This window comes from Gnatocerus cornutus, unplaced genomic scaffold, assembly GCF_029298725.1.
Source record: "Gnatocerus cornutus isolate USDA-ARS CGAHR unplaced genomic scaffold, icGnaCorn1.1 ctg00000023.1, whole genome shotgun sequence".
Lineage (NCBI taxonomy): Eukaryota > Metazoa > Arthropoda > Insecta > Coleoptera > Tenebrionidae > Gnatocerus > Gnatocerus cornutus.
This window is the reverse complement of record NW_028275375.1, coordinates 2,551,907-2,573,937: the sequence shown is the minus strand read 5'-3', so window position 1 is coordinate 2,573,937 and position 22,031 is coordinate 2,551,907. Positions and strand designations below refer to the sequence as shown.

At 34.7% G+C, this 22,031-nt stretch overlaps 1 protein-coding gene across 4 annotated transcripts in view; it reads right to left on the bottom strand.

Moving 5' to 3' along the window:
* Positions 1-22,031, bottom strand: part of LOC148166346 (uncharacterized) — a 120,530-nt gene that overhangs the window by 24,215 nt on the left and 74,284 nt on the right. For all 4 annotated transcript variants that reach the window (XM_088048840.1, XM_088048839.1, XM_088048842.1 and 1 more), the window contains 2 exons: positions 5,336-5,941; positions 1,521-1,665 (listed from right to left, as the gene is read on the bottom strand). In XM_088048840.1, coding sequence (XP_087904966.1) covers positions 1,521-1,665; positions 5,336-5,941 — 751 coding nt within the window. The remainder of the gene's footprint in view (positions 1-1,520; positions 1,666-5,335; positions 5,942-22,031) is intronic.

The following is a 22,031-nucleotide window of genomic DNA, read 5'->3' as shown; positions in this document are numbered from 1 at the left end:
AGGAATATTAAAAAAAATGCCTTTTCTAGCCAATTTTTCAAACTATGTTTTCCGGCCGTCATCATACCACAAATGAAAAAATTGAAAAAAAAAATACAAACGTAGCCTGAAACTTTAGCTTTAACGTGAAATAATTGTCGCCGAAATTGCAGGGCTGTATTAAAAATTTTTTGACCAGAAACGTAACTCGGTTAGAATTTCGATGCTTCGAACTGCCTGAGACATTAGACGTTAATTTCAAATCTTTACTTATTTTACTTCAAAAGTGGTTCTTAATGTCCAAAAATCGCAGAAAAATAAAGAATTTCTGGCATTTTTAGTAGTTTTTTCAAAATAGGACTTTCGACTGTTATAATTGTGAAATCACTGAAAACAAAATTAAAAAAAAATGCAAGCGGGTTCTGAATTTTTCGCTTTAGCGTGACGCTAACTTCATTGCAATTGCAGGATTGGATTAAATATTTTGGACTCGAAACGCAGCTTGCACAAGATAAAAAAATAAGTATTTTTGTTTGTTGTTAGTAAATTTTTTGAAAATATGACTTTGGACCCATTTAATTACGAAACCAATAAAAAAATTGTTAAAAGGATTCCAATACTTTCGCCCTCATATGATTTAAATACCATGAAATTGCAGGACTGGTTTAAAAAATTTGGAGCCCGAAATTCCAAAAACTGAAATTTCGAGAACTCTAAAAAACAATTTTATCAAGTATATTTGTGAAAATAGGAGTGGTGGATTTTAGAATTCCAAAACTCAAACGCTTCAAAAAACTTTATTATTCCACCGCATATTTTTGTACAAAGTTTGGATTTCCGTTGTCATTAAACGTAATTACATAGAATTTTTATTTTGATGGCAGAGCTTCGCTTTAACAGTCTTTTATGACAAAAATGCGAAGAATTTCCAACGCAAACTGTACCATTTAACAGCAAATAAACCAAACAATAATCATAGAATTCTCTCTTTAATGTGCCACATTTCTCCGAAGGCATAAACTGAGTAATTCTGAGCGGCAGATCCGGTAAAACTCCGCAGAATCGAACCTCGTTCCGGATCCCCGGATCCGGCGGAGCCGCGTGCCCGGGCATTGTTTCAGTGATTATCATAGCAGTGACGGAACCCACGCGCAAGACGTACGCTATTGGCTGGCACAAATCCTCCTATCGCCATTGGTCACCTAGTGACGGATGAGTAGCTTTTGTCTGTTGTCTGACAGGTGGGATAATAGTATTTCCGAACAATGGCGAGACGAAAATATGTCCGTTGACGCGCAGACCCGAACCACTGCCAGAAATTAAAACTTTAGAAGAGGCGGAATCGAATTTGGCCGCTGTCAAAGGACACGACTCGTGAATGCAGATCGACAACCCTAATATGAATAAAATATGCAACACAGAGGGATTGTCGGGACGTCTTTTGTGCTCGCGTTTGTTTGCCGTTTCTTTGAGGAGGTTTTGATTCTCTCTCGACCGAATTAAATTTGCATCGGGAAAAGCGAAATTCTAATGATACGGACCTTGGACTCTTGCTGTTGTTGCTGGGAGATGAGCTGCTCTCGGACCATCTGAAGTTGGAAGATTAATTCCGACAACTTCCGGTCTTTTTCCATGAAGTTATCACCGGAGAGGGCTTGCTGGATCGCAGCGGTCGGCTCCACGTCTCTGGAACAAGAAGGGGCGCTGTACTAAAGGTACGATTTGAATAATGATGAACGAACACAAGGGATGTGTGCTTACTCTAGTCCAACAGTTTACATAATTTAGATACGCTGTGGGGTCACCACACCATGCAGGAACATGTCAAAAAGAAGAATTGCGGCTCTGGCGGCATTTGCTAGAGAGCCTGTAATTTCAACCCTTAAAACCACTAAGCCTGAAACCCTGAAATCCAAGGAACCTGAACTTTCTTGTTTCATTGATTAATTTCGTGAAAAAGCCGTTTTCAGCGCGCAAAGTTTCCATCCCTCGGAATAAAGGCATCCAATCACACAGACCAGGGATTCAAGTCGCAAGTGCGAGATGGATGTATGTATTCATAATAAAATAACGAATTATTATGCAGGAGGCGTCTTGCGTCCGCTCGGGAACTAATTTGATCATTGAAATGCATTACACTACAAATAAACTGCATTGACCTGGTGCAACATGCTCGGTACGGTCAAGGAACACGCCGTCGTTGAGATGAGAAGAGTGTTGCATCAGGACTTCCATCTGAATGCTGAACGGATGAATGTAATGCATAATAGAGCAGTGGAGATTTAATATAAATTTTAAATGTGTTTCCGAAAGGTCCGTATCACTGCTGCTCAGCAATGCAAGTTTAATAAGAGAGTTTTACAATGTTGGTGTCACCTTTCGACTTTTTTTTGTTGGAGTACCACAAAGCCTATCGCTGTCTGGTATAAAATATCACACAAATGACTTTGAGCCCATTAAATCGATCGGCGATAACAAACATAGACTATAACAATAAAGTGTGTTGTCATATCCAATTGTCTGAAAGACATAATCTAACATTGTAACTTCTTACATAAATCTTTGTTTCCGTTGTGTGATAAACTATTGATTTATGTTGAGTACAACGAAGAGTAGACATAATGAATGGATAATAGTTCGATAAGGAAAAAAAACACGCGCGCATATGTATTGGCGACATAATAGAAAAAGCGGAAAAGAATTGGGTTAATCGGGTACTGAAGTTATCAATGTGTATATTTGGAGTAAAGGTCAAGGTTAATGTTGATATTGTAGTCGTGTAAGTGGTTAGAACGCAATTGATGGCGAGCTGATGGCCATGCGAGGTGGTAATGACGGGAAGGTCTTCAAATTTGCAAACAGATTGCTCGTTTGATTTATGAAAAATATGCTTTTTGCCACTTCTTTTTATTTCTAATTTTAACTTAGAAGGCCAAGAAGGAGATGTGCACAATTTTATTATTTGGCTGTGTGCAAAAATGTGTACTTTATGCAATTTTCGGTTCATCCTAAAAGTAAAAATTTCTAAAATCGGTTGTTTTTGCTCTATTTTTCTGAAATTTGGCACCCTCAGTAACCAAGTCAATATAAGTAATCTCCTCGAATTTTATTTCTGTGGGGTGAAAATTGCCAGAGTTACCACCCTTAATACATTTTTTCAAAAAATTTGGGTTCTTCCTCAAAATAAAAAATCAAATTTTGTTTCTTCTAGTCAATTTATAACTTTGCTATTTAGCACACTTAATTAGAAAGTCGCAATTTGTAACCTCCCCAAATTTAATTCCTGTAGCATTAAAATTATTAGAATTACAACCCTTAATAACAAATTTTTGCCCCCAGAGTTTAGTATTTGTAAAAAAATTATTTCTAAAATCAGTTGCTTCTGCTCTATAATTCTGATATTTGGCACAGTTAATAACCAAACCTAAATTAGGCACCAATTTTTGTTCATCCCTAAATGAAAAATTTAAAATTTTGTCTCTTCTAGTCAATTTATAATTTTGCCATTTAGCACTGTTAATAAGCAAGTCTAAATTAGTAACCTCCCCTAATTTTATAGCAGTAGCGTGAACATTTTAAGAACTACAACCCTTAATAACAAATTTTTGCAGTTTTCGAAAAAAATAAAAATTTCTAAAATCAGTAGCTTCTAATCTATAATTCTTAAATTTGGCACAGTTGATAACTAAGTATTAATTAGTTACCTCCCAAAATCTGATTGCATTAACTTTAAAATTACTAGAGTTACAACCCTTAACAACAAATTTTCGCAGTTTTTTGCATTTTCAAAAAAATTAAAATTTCCAAAATTAGTTTTGACTGCTCAATAAATCTGAGATTTGACACAGTTGATAACTAAGTCTAAGTTAATAATTTCCCCAAATTTGATATTTGTGGCGTTAAAATTACCAAAGTTGTACCCTTTAACTAATTTTTTTAGAAAATTTTGGTTCATCCTTAAATAAAAAGCTTAAAATTTTGTCTCTTTGGGTAAATGTATAATTTTGCCCTTTAGCCCTTAATTAACAAGATGCAGTTACTAACCTCCCAAAATTTAATAGCACTAGCATTAAAATTGTAAGAATTACCACTCTTAATAACAAATTTGGGAAATTTTCCAAAAAAATAAAATTTCTAAAATCAGTTCCTTCTACTATATAATTCTGAAATTTGGCACAGTTGGTAACTAAATTGTAATTAGTAACCTCCCCAAATATGATTGCTTTGACGTTAAAATTACAAGAGTTACAACCCTTAATAACAATATTTTCGCAATTTTCAGTATTTCCAAAAAAAAATAAAAATTCTAAAATCAGTTGTTTTTATTCCATAATTCGGAAATTTGGCACAGTTGGTACCTAAGTCTTGGTTAGTAACTTCTCCAAATTTAATTGCTGTGGCGTTAAAATTACCCGAATTACAAGATTTTAAGTATTTTTTGAATTTTTCAGTTTCAGTTCAAATTCCTAAATTTTTCTTACTTGACTTACAATTTTGCCATTTGGCTCAGCTAATAAGCAACTCCAAATTACCAACCTCCCCAAATTTCATTGTTGTAGCGTTAAAATTACCAAAGTTACAGCTTTTATCATATTTTTTCACTATTCTCTAAACCAAAATTTTCAATTTTTTTTTCTTTTGGTATATGCATAACTTTGAAATCTGGTGCAGTAAATAAGCACGTCTAACCCAATAACGCCCCCATATATAATTGCAATAGCGTTAAAATGGCCAACCCTTAATAAAAAATTCGCAGTTTTTGGTTCACGCAAAGAGTAAAAATTTCCATAATCAGTTGCTCATGCTCTATAAATCTGAAATTTGGCACAGTAAGTAATTGAGTCTAAATTAGAAATCTCCCCAAATTTGGTTGTTGTGGCGTTTAAATTACGAAATATACAGCTTCATCTTTGATTTTGACTAGTCTGTACACAATGTTGAAATTTTGCAAGTTTAAATGAGTAACTGCACCAAATTTAGTTGCTTTAAGAAAATGTAGCCCTTGTAGTCACAATAATTAAATGAATTTTAGAATTTCACACCTAAAATCTATTGATATTATAATACGACACAATTCTCATCTCAGCGCGATTTCTATTTTCCTTTGATATTATTTCAGGAAGTTCAAAACTAAAGCCGATCTAAATATTTTAGCTCATAAAACTTTCGATGTTTCAACAGTTTACCTGAAAATGCAGTAAATTCGGAAAGAACAAAGTCGTGGTAGCGTTTCTTTGTAAATCCGAAGAATATAATCATTTTTCAGTTTTATAAATCAATAAATTTATTACAAACATTCCGCCTGCCTCGCTCGTTGCCTCGGCCCTGAAAATTTCCGAATATTTTTGGTACTTACGAATTGTGCGTCGAGTTGGGCGTCGAGGACGGCGTCGGCCTCTTCTCTTCTTTAATGGTGCTGTTGTTGATTTTGGAAGTGAGCCTCTTGAGCACATCGTCCATGGATCTCTTCATGGGATGCGAGGAACTATTATTATTGTGTAAACTACTGTTATTATTATTGTAATGTAAGCTAGTCTTTAAGTCGGAAGTTGGCGAACTACACTCTGACGAATTCCGTCGTCTTTCGTCGGCATGCAGCGAGAGCGCCGCGATGCCCGACGGCATGAGCACATTACTCGGCGCCTCTGAACACATTCGAGCCGTTTTGCTCGGAGGCGGCGTCCGATCGTCGTCGTCTACTTCGCTGCCTGAAACACTCGGAGATGACGATTCGGAAAGTTTATAAAACGCGCTGGAATTATTGACCATCGTGCCGCTTCCGGCGCCGATGTCTTCTTCGCCGACGTCGCTGAGATTGTTACTGCTGGTTTCATCCAGGTCCGTTAAACCGCCGCCGTCGCTGCCGCCGCCCACGATCGTCGGGGGCAGCGGGCCACCACCGCCGTCTGATGCGCCTTCTTGAAGCTTCGTTGGAGGACTCTTCCGCTTCGAAGACATATTTCTGGAAGGAAAAACGAGCGGTTAGTGCGGCCTCCGATGCTTTTATTGTCGTGTTTGACTTTAGCCTCAATAAAAACGCGAAATTGTGTACAGAATTCCCGAAAGCTAAACAAATCGCCGTTAACAACCTGACGACGAATTTATTGTAACAAACTTATTTAGCATTTGTTTTCACTAACTTTTTACAATCGTGTTTAGACGATGAAACATAAACTGTTTGAACAAAAGTACCAATTATTATCTGCACTTAATATACTCGACGTTCCCGGAATAGACAACTCTGTGGCTGAACGAACAAACTTACATACTGGATGACGTACAAACTCATTTATAATTGCGGTTACAATGCGTAAAAGCGGGAGATGCATTGTCTAAACTACGAGAATATCTGATGAGTGTAAGAAAAACAAACAGTAAAATATTATGTTATGGATTTTCTTCATCTTTAATATTGTTTATACTGACTTTGTTAATGTTTGGCGGTAAACCAAACTTAACAAAACCTCAAATCTCAACTATAAATTACTTCACCGGATTATTTGCAGTACCTTCATTTCGCAAATGATCAAAATTTTACGGCGACCGCCTAACGTGAAGGATCCACGAATGTAAGTGGGCCGCAGATGCGCCTGCCTCGGTTCACACATTTTTTGCAATTCCTAGAAAATCCTGACTAAATTTCAAATTTTAGCTTCGCCTTGCAAATTAAAATTTCTAAAAGTTGTGCCTTTGGATCGACAATTTTGTAATTTGGTAGAATTAATACACGACTTAATAACAAATTAAGAATTTTAACAAAAGATGTTGGCAATTGTTGATTCGTATTCAAAATAAAAATTTCTAAAATTTTAGTTTTTCGCTCTACAATATTGCAACCTAGTAGAGTTAATAACTTATTTAAAGAGAGTAACACAGAGTAGCACAAAAATTATCAAAATTACGAATTTTACCAAAGGATGTGGTCAATTTTTGCTTCGTCTTCAAAATAAAAATTTCTAAAATCTGAGCCTCTCAAGCTATACTTTTGCAATTTAGTAGAGTTAATAAACTATTCAAAAAGAGTAACTGCCTAAAATTTCGTAGCCGTAGCGCTAAAATTGTCAAAATTACATTTTTTTTTAATTGTGTCAATTTTTTGCTTCGTTTTCAAAATAAAAATTTCGAAAATCTGAGTCTCTCGAGCTACACTTTTGCAATTTGACAGAGTTAATAAACTATTCAAAAAGAGTAACTTCTTCAAATTTCGTAGCCGTAGCACAAAAATTATCAAAACTACGAATTTTACCACAAGATGTTGGCAATTTTTGCTTCGTCTTCAAAACGAAAATTTCTAAAATTTGAGACTCCCGTTCTACAATTTTTTAATTAGGTAGAGTTAATAAACTATTCAAAAAAAGAAACTTTCCTATATTTCGTAGCCGTAGCACAAAAATTGTCAAAATTACAAATTTTTCTAAAAAATTGTGTCAATTTTTTGTTTCGTCTTCAAAATGAAAATTTCTAAAATTTGAGTTTCCCGCTCTACACTTTTGCAATTTGGTAGAGTTAATAAACTATTTAAAAAGAGTAACTTCCCCAAATTTCGTAGCCGTAGCACAGAAATTATCAAAATTACGGATTTTACCAAAGGATGTTGGCAATTTTTGCTTCGTCTTCAAAACGAAAATTTCTAAAATTTGTGTCCCCCGTGCCACAATTTTGCAACTTGGTAGGGTTAGAAAGCAATTCAAAAGGAGTAACCACTCAAAATTTCGTAGCCGTAGCACAAAAATTATTAAAACTACGAATTTTACCACAAGATGTTGGCAATTTTTGCTTCGTCTTCAAAACGAAAATTTCTAAAATCTGTGTCCCCGTGCTACAATTTTGCAACTTGGTAGAGTTAGTAAGCAATTCAAAAGGAGTAACCACTCAAAATTTCGTAGCCGTAGCACAAAAATTATTAAAACTACGAATTTTACCACAAAATGTTGGCAATTTTTGCTTCGTCTTCAAAACGAAAATTTCTAAAATTTGAGTCTCCCGCTCTACACTTTTTTAATTATGTAGAGTTAATAAAGTATTGGAAAAGAGTAACTTCCTCAAATTTCGTAGCCGTAGCACAAAAATTATCAAAATTACGGATTTTACCAAAGGATGTGGTCAATTTTTGCTTCGTCTTCAAAATAAAAATTTCTAAAATATGAGCGTTTTGAGCTATACTTTTGCAATTTGGTAGAGTTAATAAACTATTCAAAAAGAGAAACTTTCCCAAATTTCGTAGCCCTAGCACAAAAATTATCAAAACTACGAATTTTACCACAAGATGTTGGCAATTTTTGCTTCGTCTTCAAAACGAAAATTTCTAAAATCTGTGTCCCCGTGCCACAATTTTGCAACTTGGTAGAGTTAGTTAGTAATTCAAAAGGAGTAACTCTCAAAATTTCGTAGCCTTAGTATAGAAATTATCAAAATTACGAATTTCTCAAAAGATGTTAGCAATTTTTGCTTCGTCTTCAAAATATTTTTTTTTAAATCTGAGTCTTTTACGCTACAATTTTGCAATTTGACATAGTTAATAACATATTAAAAAAGAGTAATTTCTCCAAATTTCGTAGCCGTAGCACAAAAATTATCAAAATTACGAATTTTAGTTGAGGATATCAAAAATTGTTGGTTTCCTTTTAAAATAAAAATTTCTAAAATTTGAATCTTTTGCTTTATGTTTTTGAACTTAACTGGTAGAGTTAATAGGCGGCTCAAAAATAGTAACTTCCCCAAATTTCGTAGGTGTAGCATGAAAATTCTATAAATTACGAAATTTAGTTGAAGACATCGAAAATTATTGCTAGGCGCTTTTTTCGGACGAGATGCAGAAACCTGAGCTGCGCCAAAAATGTCAGTTTTTGCTTTGTCTTCCAAATGAAAATTTCTAAAATAGGAGTCTCCTCCTCTACCCGTTTACAATTTGGTGAAGTTAATGCACGTAAACCAAACTTATTAAAACCTCAAAACCCAACTATAATTTACTTCACCGGATTATGTGATCAAAATTTTACGGCGACCGCCCATCGTGAAGGATCCACGAATTTAAGTGGGCCGCGTGCCTCGGCCCCAGCCTCGCTCACCGTACTTTTTGCAATTCCTAGAAAATCGCGCAACGGTACCACTCAATTATATTTATGTAATTGTATAAATTAATTGAAACGAAGCCGTCTTCCGTGTTGCCGTCATTCTCGTTTTGCCTCTATAATTACCCAACAATCACGGTTTTGGTCGTTTCGGCCGAAGCTGCGAATTGTCCGTTAAATATAGTGCCCGGATTTCTCTTTTTTTGCTAAAGACTAATTCATACGTCAGTGTATCTAGTTGGCAGCGATCCGGATTCAAGAATAGGAATCTTCTTTTGTACACGTCCGCGGCTTGCTGGATGTATTATTTTCACTCCGTTTTGTTTTCGAAACAATTCAGCTTGAGATAGACACGCACGGAGAAAAACGTGGACAAAGGCGGAACAACATCGAGGTGTTTATAAAAGTGTCAGGGCTATCATCATGTTTTAATTAAAAGGACACATAAGTGGGCGCGATCGTACAATCGCGTTTACTTCCAATAACTTCAGCGATTATTCTTAATTAATAGGTGCGGACGGATTGGAAGAGTCTCAATTTTTTTTTCTCTTAAGGTCAACATCTCCTCCCATCTTCATCTGTTTAATCAATTTTTTTTGATTGACTGGGCTGACAGCGATCTTTCTCGGCACAGCTGACAGATTACAATTACGTAACGGATAAATAATACATCACAATAAAGATTATTGTAATGTTTCACGCCGCTTGCACGTTGTCCGGTTGGTATAATCTCAATTATGATAAATTTAGATTGTGATTACATTATTATAGGAGCGATAATGTCGTGACCCCGTGTCGCAGCCAATTATCCTTTCGAGAAATCAACAGATTGTCGCGCGACATGCGGTCGATCTGCACGGCGCCTTGGGCTAATGCAGTTGCAGGTTCATCTCAAATTTTGTTTGTTTATTCGAGAGTTGGATGGGATCTCATTTTTGTGGTGATGACCGAGTTTGATATTTTGGCAATGAATCGTTCATTTTTTCAACGATATTTTGTAAATCTTTACTTTCTTAACCAAAATCTATCGGATTTAGAGGACTAAATAGAAAGTTTTTACAATTTTCACAATAAAAAATTTCCATTTTTTCCTTGTGCAGATACAATATTGTAATTTCCGGTGTCAAATATGAAGATCTAAACTAGTAAATCCAGAAAATCTCGTCCCTGAAATTTTAGCTTCCCCTTGCAAATTAAAATTTCTAAAATCTGTGCCTTTTGATCGACAATTTTGTAATTTCGTGGAATTAATAACATATCCAAAAACAGTAACTTCTCCAAATTTCGTACCCGTAGCACCAAAATTATCAACACTACGAATTTTACTACAAGATGTTGGCAATTTTTGCTTCGTCTTCAAAATGAAAATTTCTAAAATTGGAGTCTTCCACATGACAATTATGCAATTTGGTAGAATTAATAAACTATTCAAAAAGAGTAACGTCTTCAAATTTCGATGTCGTAGCGCAAAAATTATCAAAATTACGAATGTTACCACAAGATGTTGGCATTTTTTGCTACGTCTTCAAAATAAAAATTTCTAAAATTTGGGTCTTTTGCTCTACAATTTTGCAATTTAGTAGAGTTAAAAAACAATTTATGGAGAGTGATATCACCAAGTTTCCTAACCGTAGCACAAAAATTATCAAAATTGCGAATTTTAACATGAAATGTTACCAATTTATGCTTCGTCTTCAAAATAAAAAATTCTAAAATCTGAGTCTCTTGCGCTACACTTTTGCAATTTAATGGAGTTAACAAATTATTCAAAAAGAGTAACGTCTCCAAATTTCGTAGCCGTAGCACAACGATTATCAAAACTACGAATTTTACCACAAGATGTTGACAATTTTTGCTACGACTTCAAAATGAAAATTTCTAAAATTCGAGTTTTCCATTCTACAACTTTGAAATTTGGTGGAACTATTCATGAATAGCAACTTCCGCAAATTTCGTAGCCGTAGCTCAAAAATTATCCAAACTAGGAATTTTAACAGGAAATGTTAGCAATTTTTGCTTCGTCTTCAGAACGAAAATTTCTAAAATCTGAGTTTCCCATGCTACACGTTTGCAATTTGGTGAAGTTAATAAACTACTCAAAAAAAGTAACCTCCCCAAATTTCGTAGCCGTAGCACCAAAATTATCAACACTACGAATTTTACTACAAGATGTTGACAATTTTTGCTTCGCCTCCAGAATGAAAATTTCTAAAATTGGAGTCTTCCACACGACAGTTACGCAATTTGGTAGAATTAATAAACTATTCAAAAAGAGTAACGTCTTCAAATTTTGTTGTCGTAGTGAAAAAATTATCAAAATTACGAATTTTAACATGTAATGTTGTCAATTTTTGCTTCGTCTTCAAAATAAAAATTTCTGAAATCTGAGTCTCTTGCGCTACACTTTTGCAATTTAATGGAGTTAATAAACTATTCAAAAAGAGTAACATCTCAAAATTTCGTAGCCGTAGCACAAAAATTATCAAAACTACGAATTTTACCACAAGAAGTTGGCAAGATGTTGACAATGAAAATTTCTAAAATTGGAGTTTTCCATTCTACAACTTTGAAATTTGGTGGAACTATTCATGAATAGCAACTTCCACAAATTTCGTAGCCGTAGCTCAAAAATTATCCAAACTACGAATTTTAACAGGAAATGTTAGCAATTTTTGCTTCGTCTTCAGAACGAAAATTTCTAAAATCTGATGAGTTTCCCATGCTACACGTTTGCAATTTGGTGAAGTTAATAAACTACTCAAAAAAAGTAACCTCCCCAAATTTCGTAGCCTAACACAAAAATTTCCAAATCTACGAATTTTTTCTACAAATGTTGGCAATTTTTGCTTCGTCTTCAAAATAAAAATTTCTAAAATTGGAGTCTTCCGTTCTACAACTTTGAAATTTTGTAGAGTTAATAAGTAATTCAAAAGGCGTAACCACTCAAAATTTCGTAGCTGAATCACAAAAATTATCAAAATTACGAATTTTTCAAAAGATGTTAGCAATTTTTTCTTCGTCTTCAAAATAAAAATTTCTAAAATCTGAGTCTCCCGCCCTACAATTTTGGAATTTGGCAGAGTTAATAAACTATTCAAATGAAGTAACTTCTCGAAATTTCGTAGTTTTAGGACAAAAAATATCCAATTTAAGAATTTTAACAAACGGTGTCGCCCCGAAAAATGCCAATTTTTTTACAAAATTGCACAATTTAGGCAAGAAAAAGCGAAGCCACTTCTTTTCGCATCCCCCGCAACCGAATGTTAAAAAGTGGTTTATAGGAGGGCGCCGGGACGCGTCCCCGTTCCGTCGTCGACTTTCGCACGACCTGACGAAGATGATGAATGTGTGTGTTGGTCGTAAACAAGCATCATGTGTGTTATTCTAAGGAAGCGAACATCCGCCTTTCGGTGAAATATCGCCTTGTCTCTGAACAATCCTAAACAAGTCGTACTTTTGTCCTCAACCCCCTGCTAGATGATGCGTTAGTAAAACGGTTCGCCGGATCCTCAGCGGAAAATAAATAGGCTTTGATGGCCGTACAAATAGGAAACCGAAGTCGGAGAATAAATAAAGCCACCCTTTGAGTTATTGTATCAATTTTTTTCCGAGTAAATGCGATGTGTTGCTCGTATAATAGCGTGCCGTGTTTGACATTCATCAAGAGCAAAAGTCCGGAGCAGGTTCGCTCCGGGATCTTGAAATTGATTAAGTACAGCAGCAAGAAACAACAGAAGTGCGTCCATAACTTAGGAAAATACAAACATAACGCGAGTAATGGACAAGTACAAGAAATCCAATTACTGAAATAACTAAAACGCATTTTATTCCGGCTCGTTTATCAGACGACTACCACTCTTCATATATGGGCATATCTGGGTGACGTCGCATGAATGAATGGCAAATATCACCATTAAACGCAAGCGAGTTATTACACCTGGAAAAAACGCTGCCCGGATTTATAACTTAATGGACGCCGACTGAAACGTCCATAAAAGCGCTAATAATCGTAAAGCGCTTACAATTAAAACGCATTATGAAAATTTTACGCAACCGCCGTTTGTTGTATTTCAATAACAATTCATTTTTACGTCTCATTTCGTTTCTTTCGCAATTCACCGAGACAATCAGAAATTCCGGGCGGGTCAAGTGTGTCGTCGATATCCGAGGAAAATGACTTCCGAGATGAACAAGCGGACTTGATGACACGCATTGTGACTGTCATTATGTAAACGCTGGAGCTTTTATTATGTGGAGACTGGAGGGTGGCTACCCCGAACTCTGGATGACACACGAGTACGTGTAATGCTTTGACGAACAATAGACTTCTTTTATTACGGCTGATCTGTTGCCATTAGGTCATTACATGTGTATGTGGGGCTTCGGCATTGTTAGCGCGGGTTGACGCTCCGCAATAACTCTTATTAGTCCGTCAATTTATGTCCAAAACATTCTCCGGTACCTATTTTCTTGTCAAAGCAGAATTAAACACGTTTCGCAGAGAACAGCCATTGTATGGATCACAGTTGTTTGATGACAAACTATTGAAATTATTGAGGAAATTTTTTCTTATTCTAAGACTTGCAAAATTCGTCTTAAGTTTCTAGTTTCTTATGGAGTCACTAGAATCCGGAAAGTCCGGAGAGTCCAAAAACCGTAAGATTTAACGAATTTTACAGAAAATTAAACAATTAATAACCCTGTATATGAAAAAAAATAAATAGTAAACCTCGGCTCCGCCTCGGGTTTGTATACTATTTTATTCACACTTCAGAATTTGGAACAAAATTAAAATATAAACCTCGCCCACGCCTCGGTTTGTTTTTTATTTATTAACAATTAGAGCTTCTGACTTATAAAGTTCAAAATATTTTGAAAAATCATTGAAAAAGTGAACCTCGGCTCCGCCTCGGGTTTGTATACTATTTTATTCACACTTCAGAATTTGGAAAAAAAAATATAAACCTCGGCTACGCCTCGGTTTGTTTTTCATTTTATTAACAATTATAGCTTCTATTCTGACTTACGAAGTTCACAATATTTTGCAAAATTTTGAAATTTTTTAAATAATAGCAAACCTCGGCTACGCCTCGGTTTGTATCCTATTTTATTAACACAACTTTTATGGCTCATTTTCTAACTTTCAAAAATCTACAAGATCAAAAAACTTTTTGAAAAAACATAAAATTCAAAAACATGCAAAATTGAACCTTAAAATTCGAAGGACCTCAAAGCCTGCAAACTTGAAGTCTGTAACTGGAGCATTATAACTCCTGAATCTGAAAAGGAACTAGTCGAAGAACTCGAAGATTTGAGGCTTTAATTGAGGATTCTTACATTTATTTTAATTGAGGAACTTACAAACCAAGAAATCCTGAAAATTTGAGAGTTAACTATCAAACTCCAGAAATTCTGGAAGTTCAAAACTTTATAAACAGATCAAAACCTTAAAAATTTGAGAGCTGGAAAACCTAAAACTCGACGATTCATTACTTAAAAAAACGGCAAATTAAAGATTTTTAAAATTAAACCTTAAAATTTCAAGATTTGAATCCGCAAACTTTACACATCAAGGGCCTAAAAATTAAACATTATAACTCCTAAATTCTCAAACCTGAAGATTTGACGGCCTAATTAGAATTCTAGAGACTTTAATTTGGAAGTTCAAAATCCTAAAAACTGAGATCAAAACCTTGAAAACTTGAGAGCTGGAGAACCTAAAACTCGACGATTCATCTGTAAACTCAAAAAACTGAAAAATTCTGAAAATTGAACCTTGAAATTTCAAGGTCTGAAAAATCCAAACTTCAGACATCAAGGGCCTAAAAATTGAACCTTATAACTCCTAAATTCTCAAACCTGAAGATTTAGGGACCTAATTGAGAATTCTAGAAACTTTAATTTCGGAGTTCAAAACCATAAAAAAACTGAGATCAAAACCTTGAAAACTTGAGAGTTGATTCCAAGGGCTTGAAAATCAAACTTTATGGCTCCTGAAGCTGAGAAGGTAATCCAAGAACCTTAAGATTTGAGGGTTTAATTGAAGACTCGACAGCTTACAAATTTATGAATCCTGAAAATTTGACTATCAAACTCCTGAAATCCTGGAAGTTTAAAACCCTAAAAACCTTGAGAATTGAGAAACTCAAAAAACTCTTGAAATAGAACCTTAAATTCCCAAGAACCTAAAAGTGTGTAAACTTGAAACTCCGAGGGCCTGAGATTTAACTTTATAACGATGATAATTCTGAAAATTTGGAAGTCCATAAACTGAGATCAAAAGCTTGAAATTGTAGGAGTTGGAAACTTTAAAACCAAAAAGCTAAAACTAGTTTTTTTGAAAAAAGAATTGGGGGCCGGAAGCGTGTTGGCAACAAAATAATTTCCGCTTAATGAAGTCATCGTCGGGTCGGTCAGACGTCCACCTCGAAATTCTTGCAGTTAGAGTTTAGGTCCTCGGAAATAATTCCATCTCCTCGTTGGTAAACGTCGGAAATGAAGACGCTCCCGGGCAAGGAAGCCCTTCAAAAGGAACTAATTAAAAGTATCGTTCCTCTCTCACCTTAATACGTAATTATACGAAAACAGGCCTCATTGTGCAATGAATTTTTAAAAGCTTTGAATAATACAACGTCCATGAAAGGAAGAAAAAGCTCCGACTATAAACGCATTTATAAGCTTAATGATACATTTTTATGAAAACACGGTCGGTCTATAGAAAATATAGAAATGGCAGTCGCCAGTCGTATTGATTGGGAGCGCGCGAGCAATTTTAGACGCGACACAGCAGGGAAACAAATCTAATTTCTCAAATAAATATTTTCTTTGCTTCATTATATTATTTCTGTTTCTGTTTGGGATTCGAGGACGGCGACGTTTTCTTTCATGCTGCGCCTTTATGCGCCATTATTTCTACATCTTTACAGAGCGAGCAAACGCGATTTCCCGACAATCGGAACAGCTCCGGAACCTGGACGGTTTCCGGTCATTTTAGCAAATTCGCAAATCAAATTTGGCACTTCCTTGTTTTTTGAATTATGGATTTATTCGTTTTACACAATTCGGCTGCGCCTCGGGTTTGTATACTGTTTTTTGCACTACTAGCTTCGCTCCTACAAGAATTTTGGTGAAAAAAGTAAAAATATACGAAACTACGAAAAAAAAGATTTTTCTGGTCTGAGAGAAATTATTCCTCTCGATCTTTCGGAACTCGGGCCACAAATGCTTCTTTTTTGTGGTTTATAAATAAATTACTATACAGGGTGCTGCTTAAAAAATATTCACAATCGCGGCTCATTTTCCAATTACTACAAAATTTTGAAGAAAACATTGCAAACTGCAAACACAATTATGCCTCATATTCCGATTTTCCGAGTTCAAAAATTTTGAAAAAAATTAAATAGTTTGTTTTCCATTTTATGAACAATTATAACTTATATTCTGATTTCCAAAGTTCTAAACATTTTATAAAATCTTAAAAAAAATTAAATAATAGCAAACCTCGGCTCCGCCTCGGTTTATATACTATTTTATTCACGCTAATTGTGGCTCATTTTCCACCTCCAAAAATCTACCAGATCAAAGAACTTTTTGAAGAAATTTAAAAATTACAAACCTTGAAACTTTAAGGGCCCAACTCTGCTAATTTGAGACTCCAAGAGTCTTAAAATTGAACCTTATGACTCAGTCAATCTGAGAAAGGACTAGTTGAAGAAAAAGTAAATGTATAAATCACAAAAAAGGAGACTTTTCTGGTCTGAGAGTAATTATTTCCCTCGATCTTTCGAAACTCGGGAAATAGTAACTTTCGGACCACAAAAATGTCTTCTTTGCCTTGTAAATAATTACTATAATTTGCACTTATTGCTAAAACTTAGAATGGCTCATTTTAGATAAAAAAATTGAAAAAAAACACTACGGCTAGGGTTTGTATACTATTTTTTGCACTACTAGCTTCGTCTGCTTTCGAATTGTGAAATTAAATTTCGATCCTACAAGTAGACAAAGAAAAGCGTGTTTTACATTGCCTATAATAAGCAAAATTTTTAACTCGAGCTAGAAAATTGAAAATGAAAAATTAAAATGTAAAGCTCCGCTACGCCTAGGGTTTGGATACTATTTTTTTCATGATTAGCTTCCCAACTGAGAAATTAAATTTCGTCCCTATAAGTAGATAAAGAAAAGCGTGTATTTTGGCCAAAAAAGTAAATAAAAAAAACACGGAAAAGAAGGCTTTTCTGGTCTTCGAGTAATTATTTCTCTCAATCCCTCGGAAGTCGGGAAGTAAAAGTGTCTTCTTTTCCTTGGTAAATAATTACTATTATTTAAAATTAAATTTAGATTTAGGATGGCTCATTTTTTACCTTTCTAAAATCTGGTCAAAAAATTGAAAAAAAAAATTGCCGCGGCCAGGGTTTGTATACTATTTTATTCTCATTAAGTTTGTACGGTTTTCGGTGATTTTAGGAAGTTCAAGAATGAAACATTGCTTCCTCGATTTGAAATAACGTATTTATAGCAGATTTTATCGCATTTTTGGCGAATTTTCCAATAAACATGTTTTACGGGTTACTAATCGAACAACAGTTATGATTATTGCTGACATCAGAAAGAAGTGTATCAACTTCCTAAATTAAGTCGAAGAAAACAAAACTCAACGATTTAATTGAGCTATTTATAAATATTTATAAACGAAAGAACCTAATAACAAAGATAGATACATAAAAAGTTTTACAGCAGATTGTAAATTACAAACAAGTATTAGTAGGTGCTGTTTAAATGGTAATTTCGGATTTTTTGTTGCTACCGTTATCTGATAAACGTGAAAGTCGAATAGAAGTTTGAGTTCTTGTCGCGACGTCCCACATCTAAAGATAGCTAATGACCGGATCAAAGTTAATCAGCGTCTACTCCCATCAACAATACGACGTTTATTTTTTCGGTTTGTAACAAAACCAGGCCATTGTGATAATCCCAAATATAAATAAGTTCCAACCTAGTCTGGCCTCCAAAAAACACTCAAGTAAAACGATATGCGGCCATATGGAGTCCTGTACAATGGATATGCGAGTAACATGTTCGGAAAACAACTTCAGGATGGGATTTCGTAGACAAAGAGACCACATCTGGATGCCATTAGCTTGGTGCAGGTTCGGTTTTTGAAACTGGTCCATAATATCTGCAACATCCGTTACGGACGTCTAATTTTAAAATGGACCGCCCTGCATTCTGCCTATTTGGTCAATTACACCAAGACACGTTTTTTTCGGAAAATCATAAAACAGAGGAGGTAATATTTCAAGAGGAAACGGAAACCTGAGGCACAATCCACATTGTCTAAACATGTCACCGGTGTTCAAAGTATTTCTTTTTTAAAATGTTGGCTCGTAAAAAGCGATGTTAGATGGATGTCGGAGCGTAAAGACAGATTGTTAATTTTTTTTCGAAAATTCTATTTCAAGCAGCTTTCGCCGCCGTACGAAACATGAAAGAGTTTGGCAAAATTGACGAAAGCCGTGTCAAAAGCACGATTTTATTAAAAACTGGAAGGTCGTCGACCACAATTGAGCCATCTCCCGTGTCGCCACAATCAAAGAGACCCGTTGAAATTAATCACAGTGGGATTAGAAATATCGAAGTGATTATTTAAATGAAGATGGAAGTCGCGCGATAATGGATCCCGTAAGGATTCTGTCAGAGATTATGTCCGGGGATTTATCCAGCGGTAATTGATAAAGATTTTTCAGTGTTATGCTAATGCATTGTGCATGGAAATGGTAATTCGAAAAAAGCGACTCTTTGTGCCGGCAACAACCTGAAAACATCCCCGACGCGACCGGAACAGGGGAAATCGAATTGTCCGCGGATCGGAATTGGCAAATCGCTGAAATGACAGTAAATGTTTGAAAAGGGGATGTAGATGGCCACTATGCAAAGCATCCGATGGATTATGGAGAGTCGGGGGCGCCATAATAGACCCGGAGCATCCCGAATTGTCCCCGTTGTGTTTGTGCAGTGTTTTATGTTATGAGGTTTTTCGATCCGTTGTATTCATTAGAAAATAACTTCGATGGGAGCCTCGTTGGGAGACTAAAAATAAGCCACACAAAGCACTAATTAAAATTAAATTTATAGAATTGCCTGCTTTGTCGGACGAAAACTCCAATTCAATTTAATAGGATCAATCGAAAATCTTCATTGTCAAAATTGGTGCACATTATGCAACTATTGAAACGTAAGAAACATTCTAAAAACATTAAAACTCGCTCATTTATAAACAGATTACCTAACTGGGTTACATAAGGCGTTTTAAGATGTAATGTAATTAAGGTGGCATAATGTTGGTTTTTTGCCGTGTCGTGCTATTAATACGAACAATTCTTTGCAAGGTGTGTTGGAGTTGGATAATTCTAAAAGTGCTTTCTGTCATTTTTCAATTATCTTGCCAACAGGTGTACAATAAATTAAGAGATTTTTAACTCGTCTTTATCGTGCAATATTTTACAAATGCAAAACAGTCCGAAAATTAAAAAAAAGACTAGTCGTAGTTCCAAATCTTTTTAATTTCCAATTAAATCTAATTAGTTAAATTAGTGCAGTTAATAAACAAGTCAAAAATTGTAATCTCAGCTAATTTCATTGTCTTAGCGTTAAAATTTTCATATTTGCAGCTTCTTCAGTCTACTTGGATCGACAATTTCGAAAAAATGTCTTTTCTGCTCTATAATTAAGTGATTAAGCGCAGTTTTTAAACGACTCAGAAAAAGCAATTTTGCCGAATTTTACTGCCGTGAGATCAAAATTACCAAAATTATAACCATCTAAATAAAACTTTTTGGTTTGTCCGAAAATTGAAAATTTCTAACAATTGCGCTTTTAACTCTATGATTAATTAATTTAGCACAATTTATAAACAGATTCTAATTAGTAATGTCACCAAAATTCTTTGCCATATCGTTAAAACTACCAAATCGCAGGCATAATTTAACCAAAACGCAACTTTTCGTTTTGGTCTAAAATTAAAAAAATTATAAAAATTGTCATAATTAATTAATTTGCCACAATTAATAAACGGCTCAAAATTAAGAAAGCCACCTAATTTTATTACCGTATTTTGAAAATAAGCAAAATTACAAGCAACCAAACAACTTATTCGTCCTAAATTTGATAATCTCTAAAAATTGACCTTTTGCTCTATAATTACTTAATTTAGCACAATTAATAAACAGATTCAAACTAGTAATGTCACCAAATTTCATTGCCATATTATGAAAATAAGCCAAATTACAAGCATTCAAACAATCTGTTAAAATTTTGATTCGTCCTAAATTTGATAATTTCTACAAATTGCCCTTTTTGCTCAACAACTAATAAACAGATCCAAATTAGTAAAATCCCCAAAATGCATTGCTATATCGTTAAAACTACTGAAATTACAGGCATCCAACCAAAATGCAACTTTGCCGTTCGGTCGAAAACAAAAAAAAAATCTAAAAATTTTCTGTTTTGCTCGGAAATTAATTAATTTAGCACACCTAATAAACAGATGCAAATTAGCAACGTCACGAAATTTTATTTCTATATCTTAAAAATTACTAAAATTACAAGCGTCCAAATAATGCGATGAAACTTTGGTTCGTCCCAAATTTGATATTTTCTAAAAATTGCTCTATTAGCTCTGTAATTAATTTATTTCGCACAATTAATAAACCGATCCAAATTAGTAAGGTCAACAAAATTGATTGCCATATCGTAAAAATTACCGAAATTGGAGGCATCCAACCAAAACGCGTCTTTTTAGTTTAGTCTAAAATTAAAAAAAAAATTGTTTGTTTTAGTCTATAATTAATTAATTTGGTATAATTAATAAACGGGTTAAAATTAGAAACGCCACCAAAATTCATTACCATATCGTGAAAATAAGCGAAATTACAAGCATCCACACGTCATGAAACTTTGGTTCGTCCTAAATTTGATAATTTCTAAAAATTGCCCCTTTTGCTCTACAATTAATTAATTTACCCCAATCAATAGACAGAATCGAATTAGTATTGTCACCAAATTTCATTGCCGTATCGTAAAAATTAGCCAAATTACAGGCATCCAATTAAATAGTTGAAACTTTTTGGTTCTCTCTAAAATGGAAAAACATTCGAAAAATGGTCTGTTTTGCACCAGAATTAATTACTTTGACATAATTAATAAGTACCTAAATAAAAAATTTGTACCATGGTCAAATTTTATTGTCACATTGTAAAAATTAAGAACATACAAAGTAAAAAACGTTGAAACTTTTCTGTTGATAAGAATGAATTAAGATTTCAAAAAATTGTTAATTTTGCTTTATAATTAAGTTAATAAATACGTGAAAATTAGTACTTTTCGTGAATTTCATTGTGATATTGTTGAAATTGATATTAAAGTAACACAAAGAAACGTTAAAACTTGTTGACTCTAATGATTTGAATTACCAAAATTATGAGCATCCAAACAAAATTTTGGTCGTCAAATTGGCATTCTGTCCCCATGACATGTCAAAACCAGTGACATTGACGACAAATTCCGAAAAGAAAATGTGAGCCCCCAAATTCGCCTTTAGCCTCTCAAATCCACTCGCTGTTCTAAATTTACCGCCATGTCCAAGCGACGTTTGTTACACTTCCAGTTTGATATGTTATTTTCTTATTGTTCGCAACAGTTTTGGCGCATCTTCCTTGCGACCTTCCTTTTTGATTTCGCCCATACGTTCTCTCCCGTCAAAAGCTTTTAACTCGTTCGGAACAATTTCGAATCGAGCACAAAAGAGGCAGCAAGTCTGACCTTGCTGCAAGTGGCAGTTCTAGAATCGCATCAGGAATGCACCCTCTTCCTTCGGATCGAGGGGTGCTGTTAACCTGATTTATTGGAAGCTGGGTCAGTGGTGAAACCCGATATTCGTGTGGGAACAATGCACCCTGCATTTGGGCGAAATCAGAACGGTTG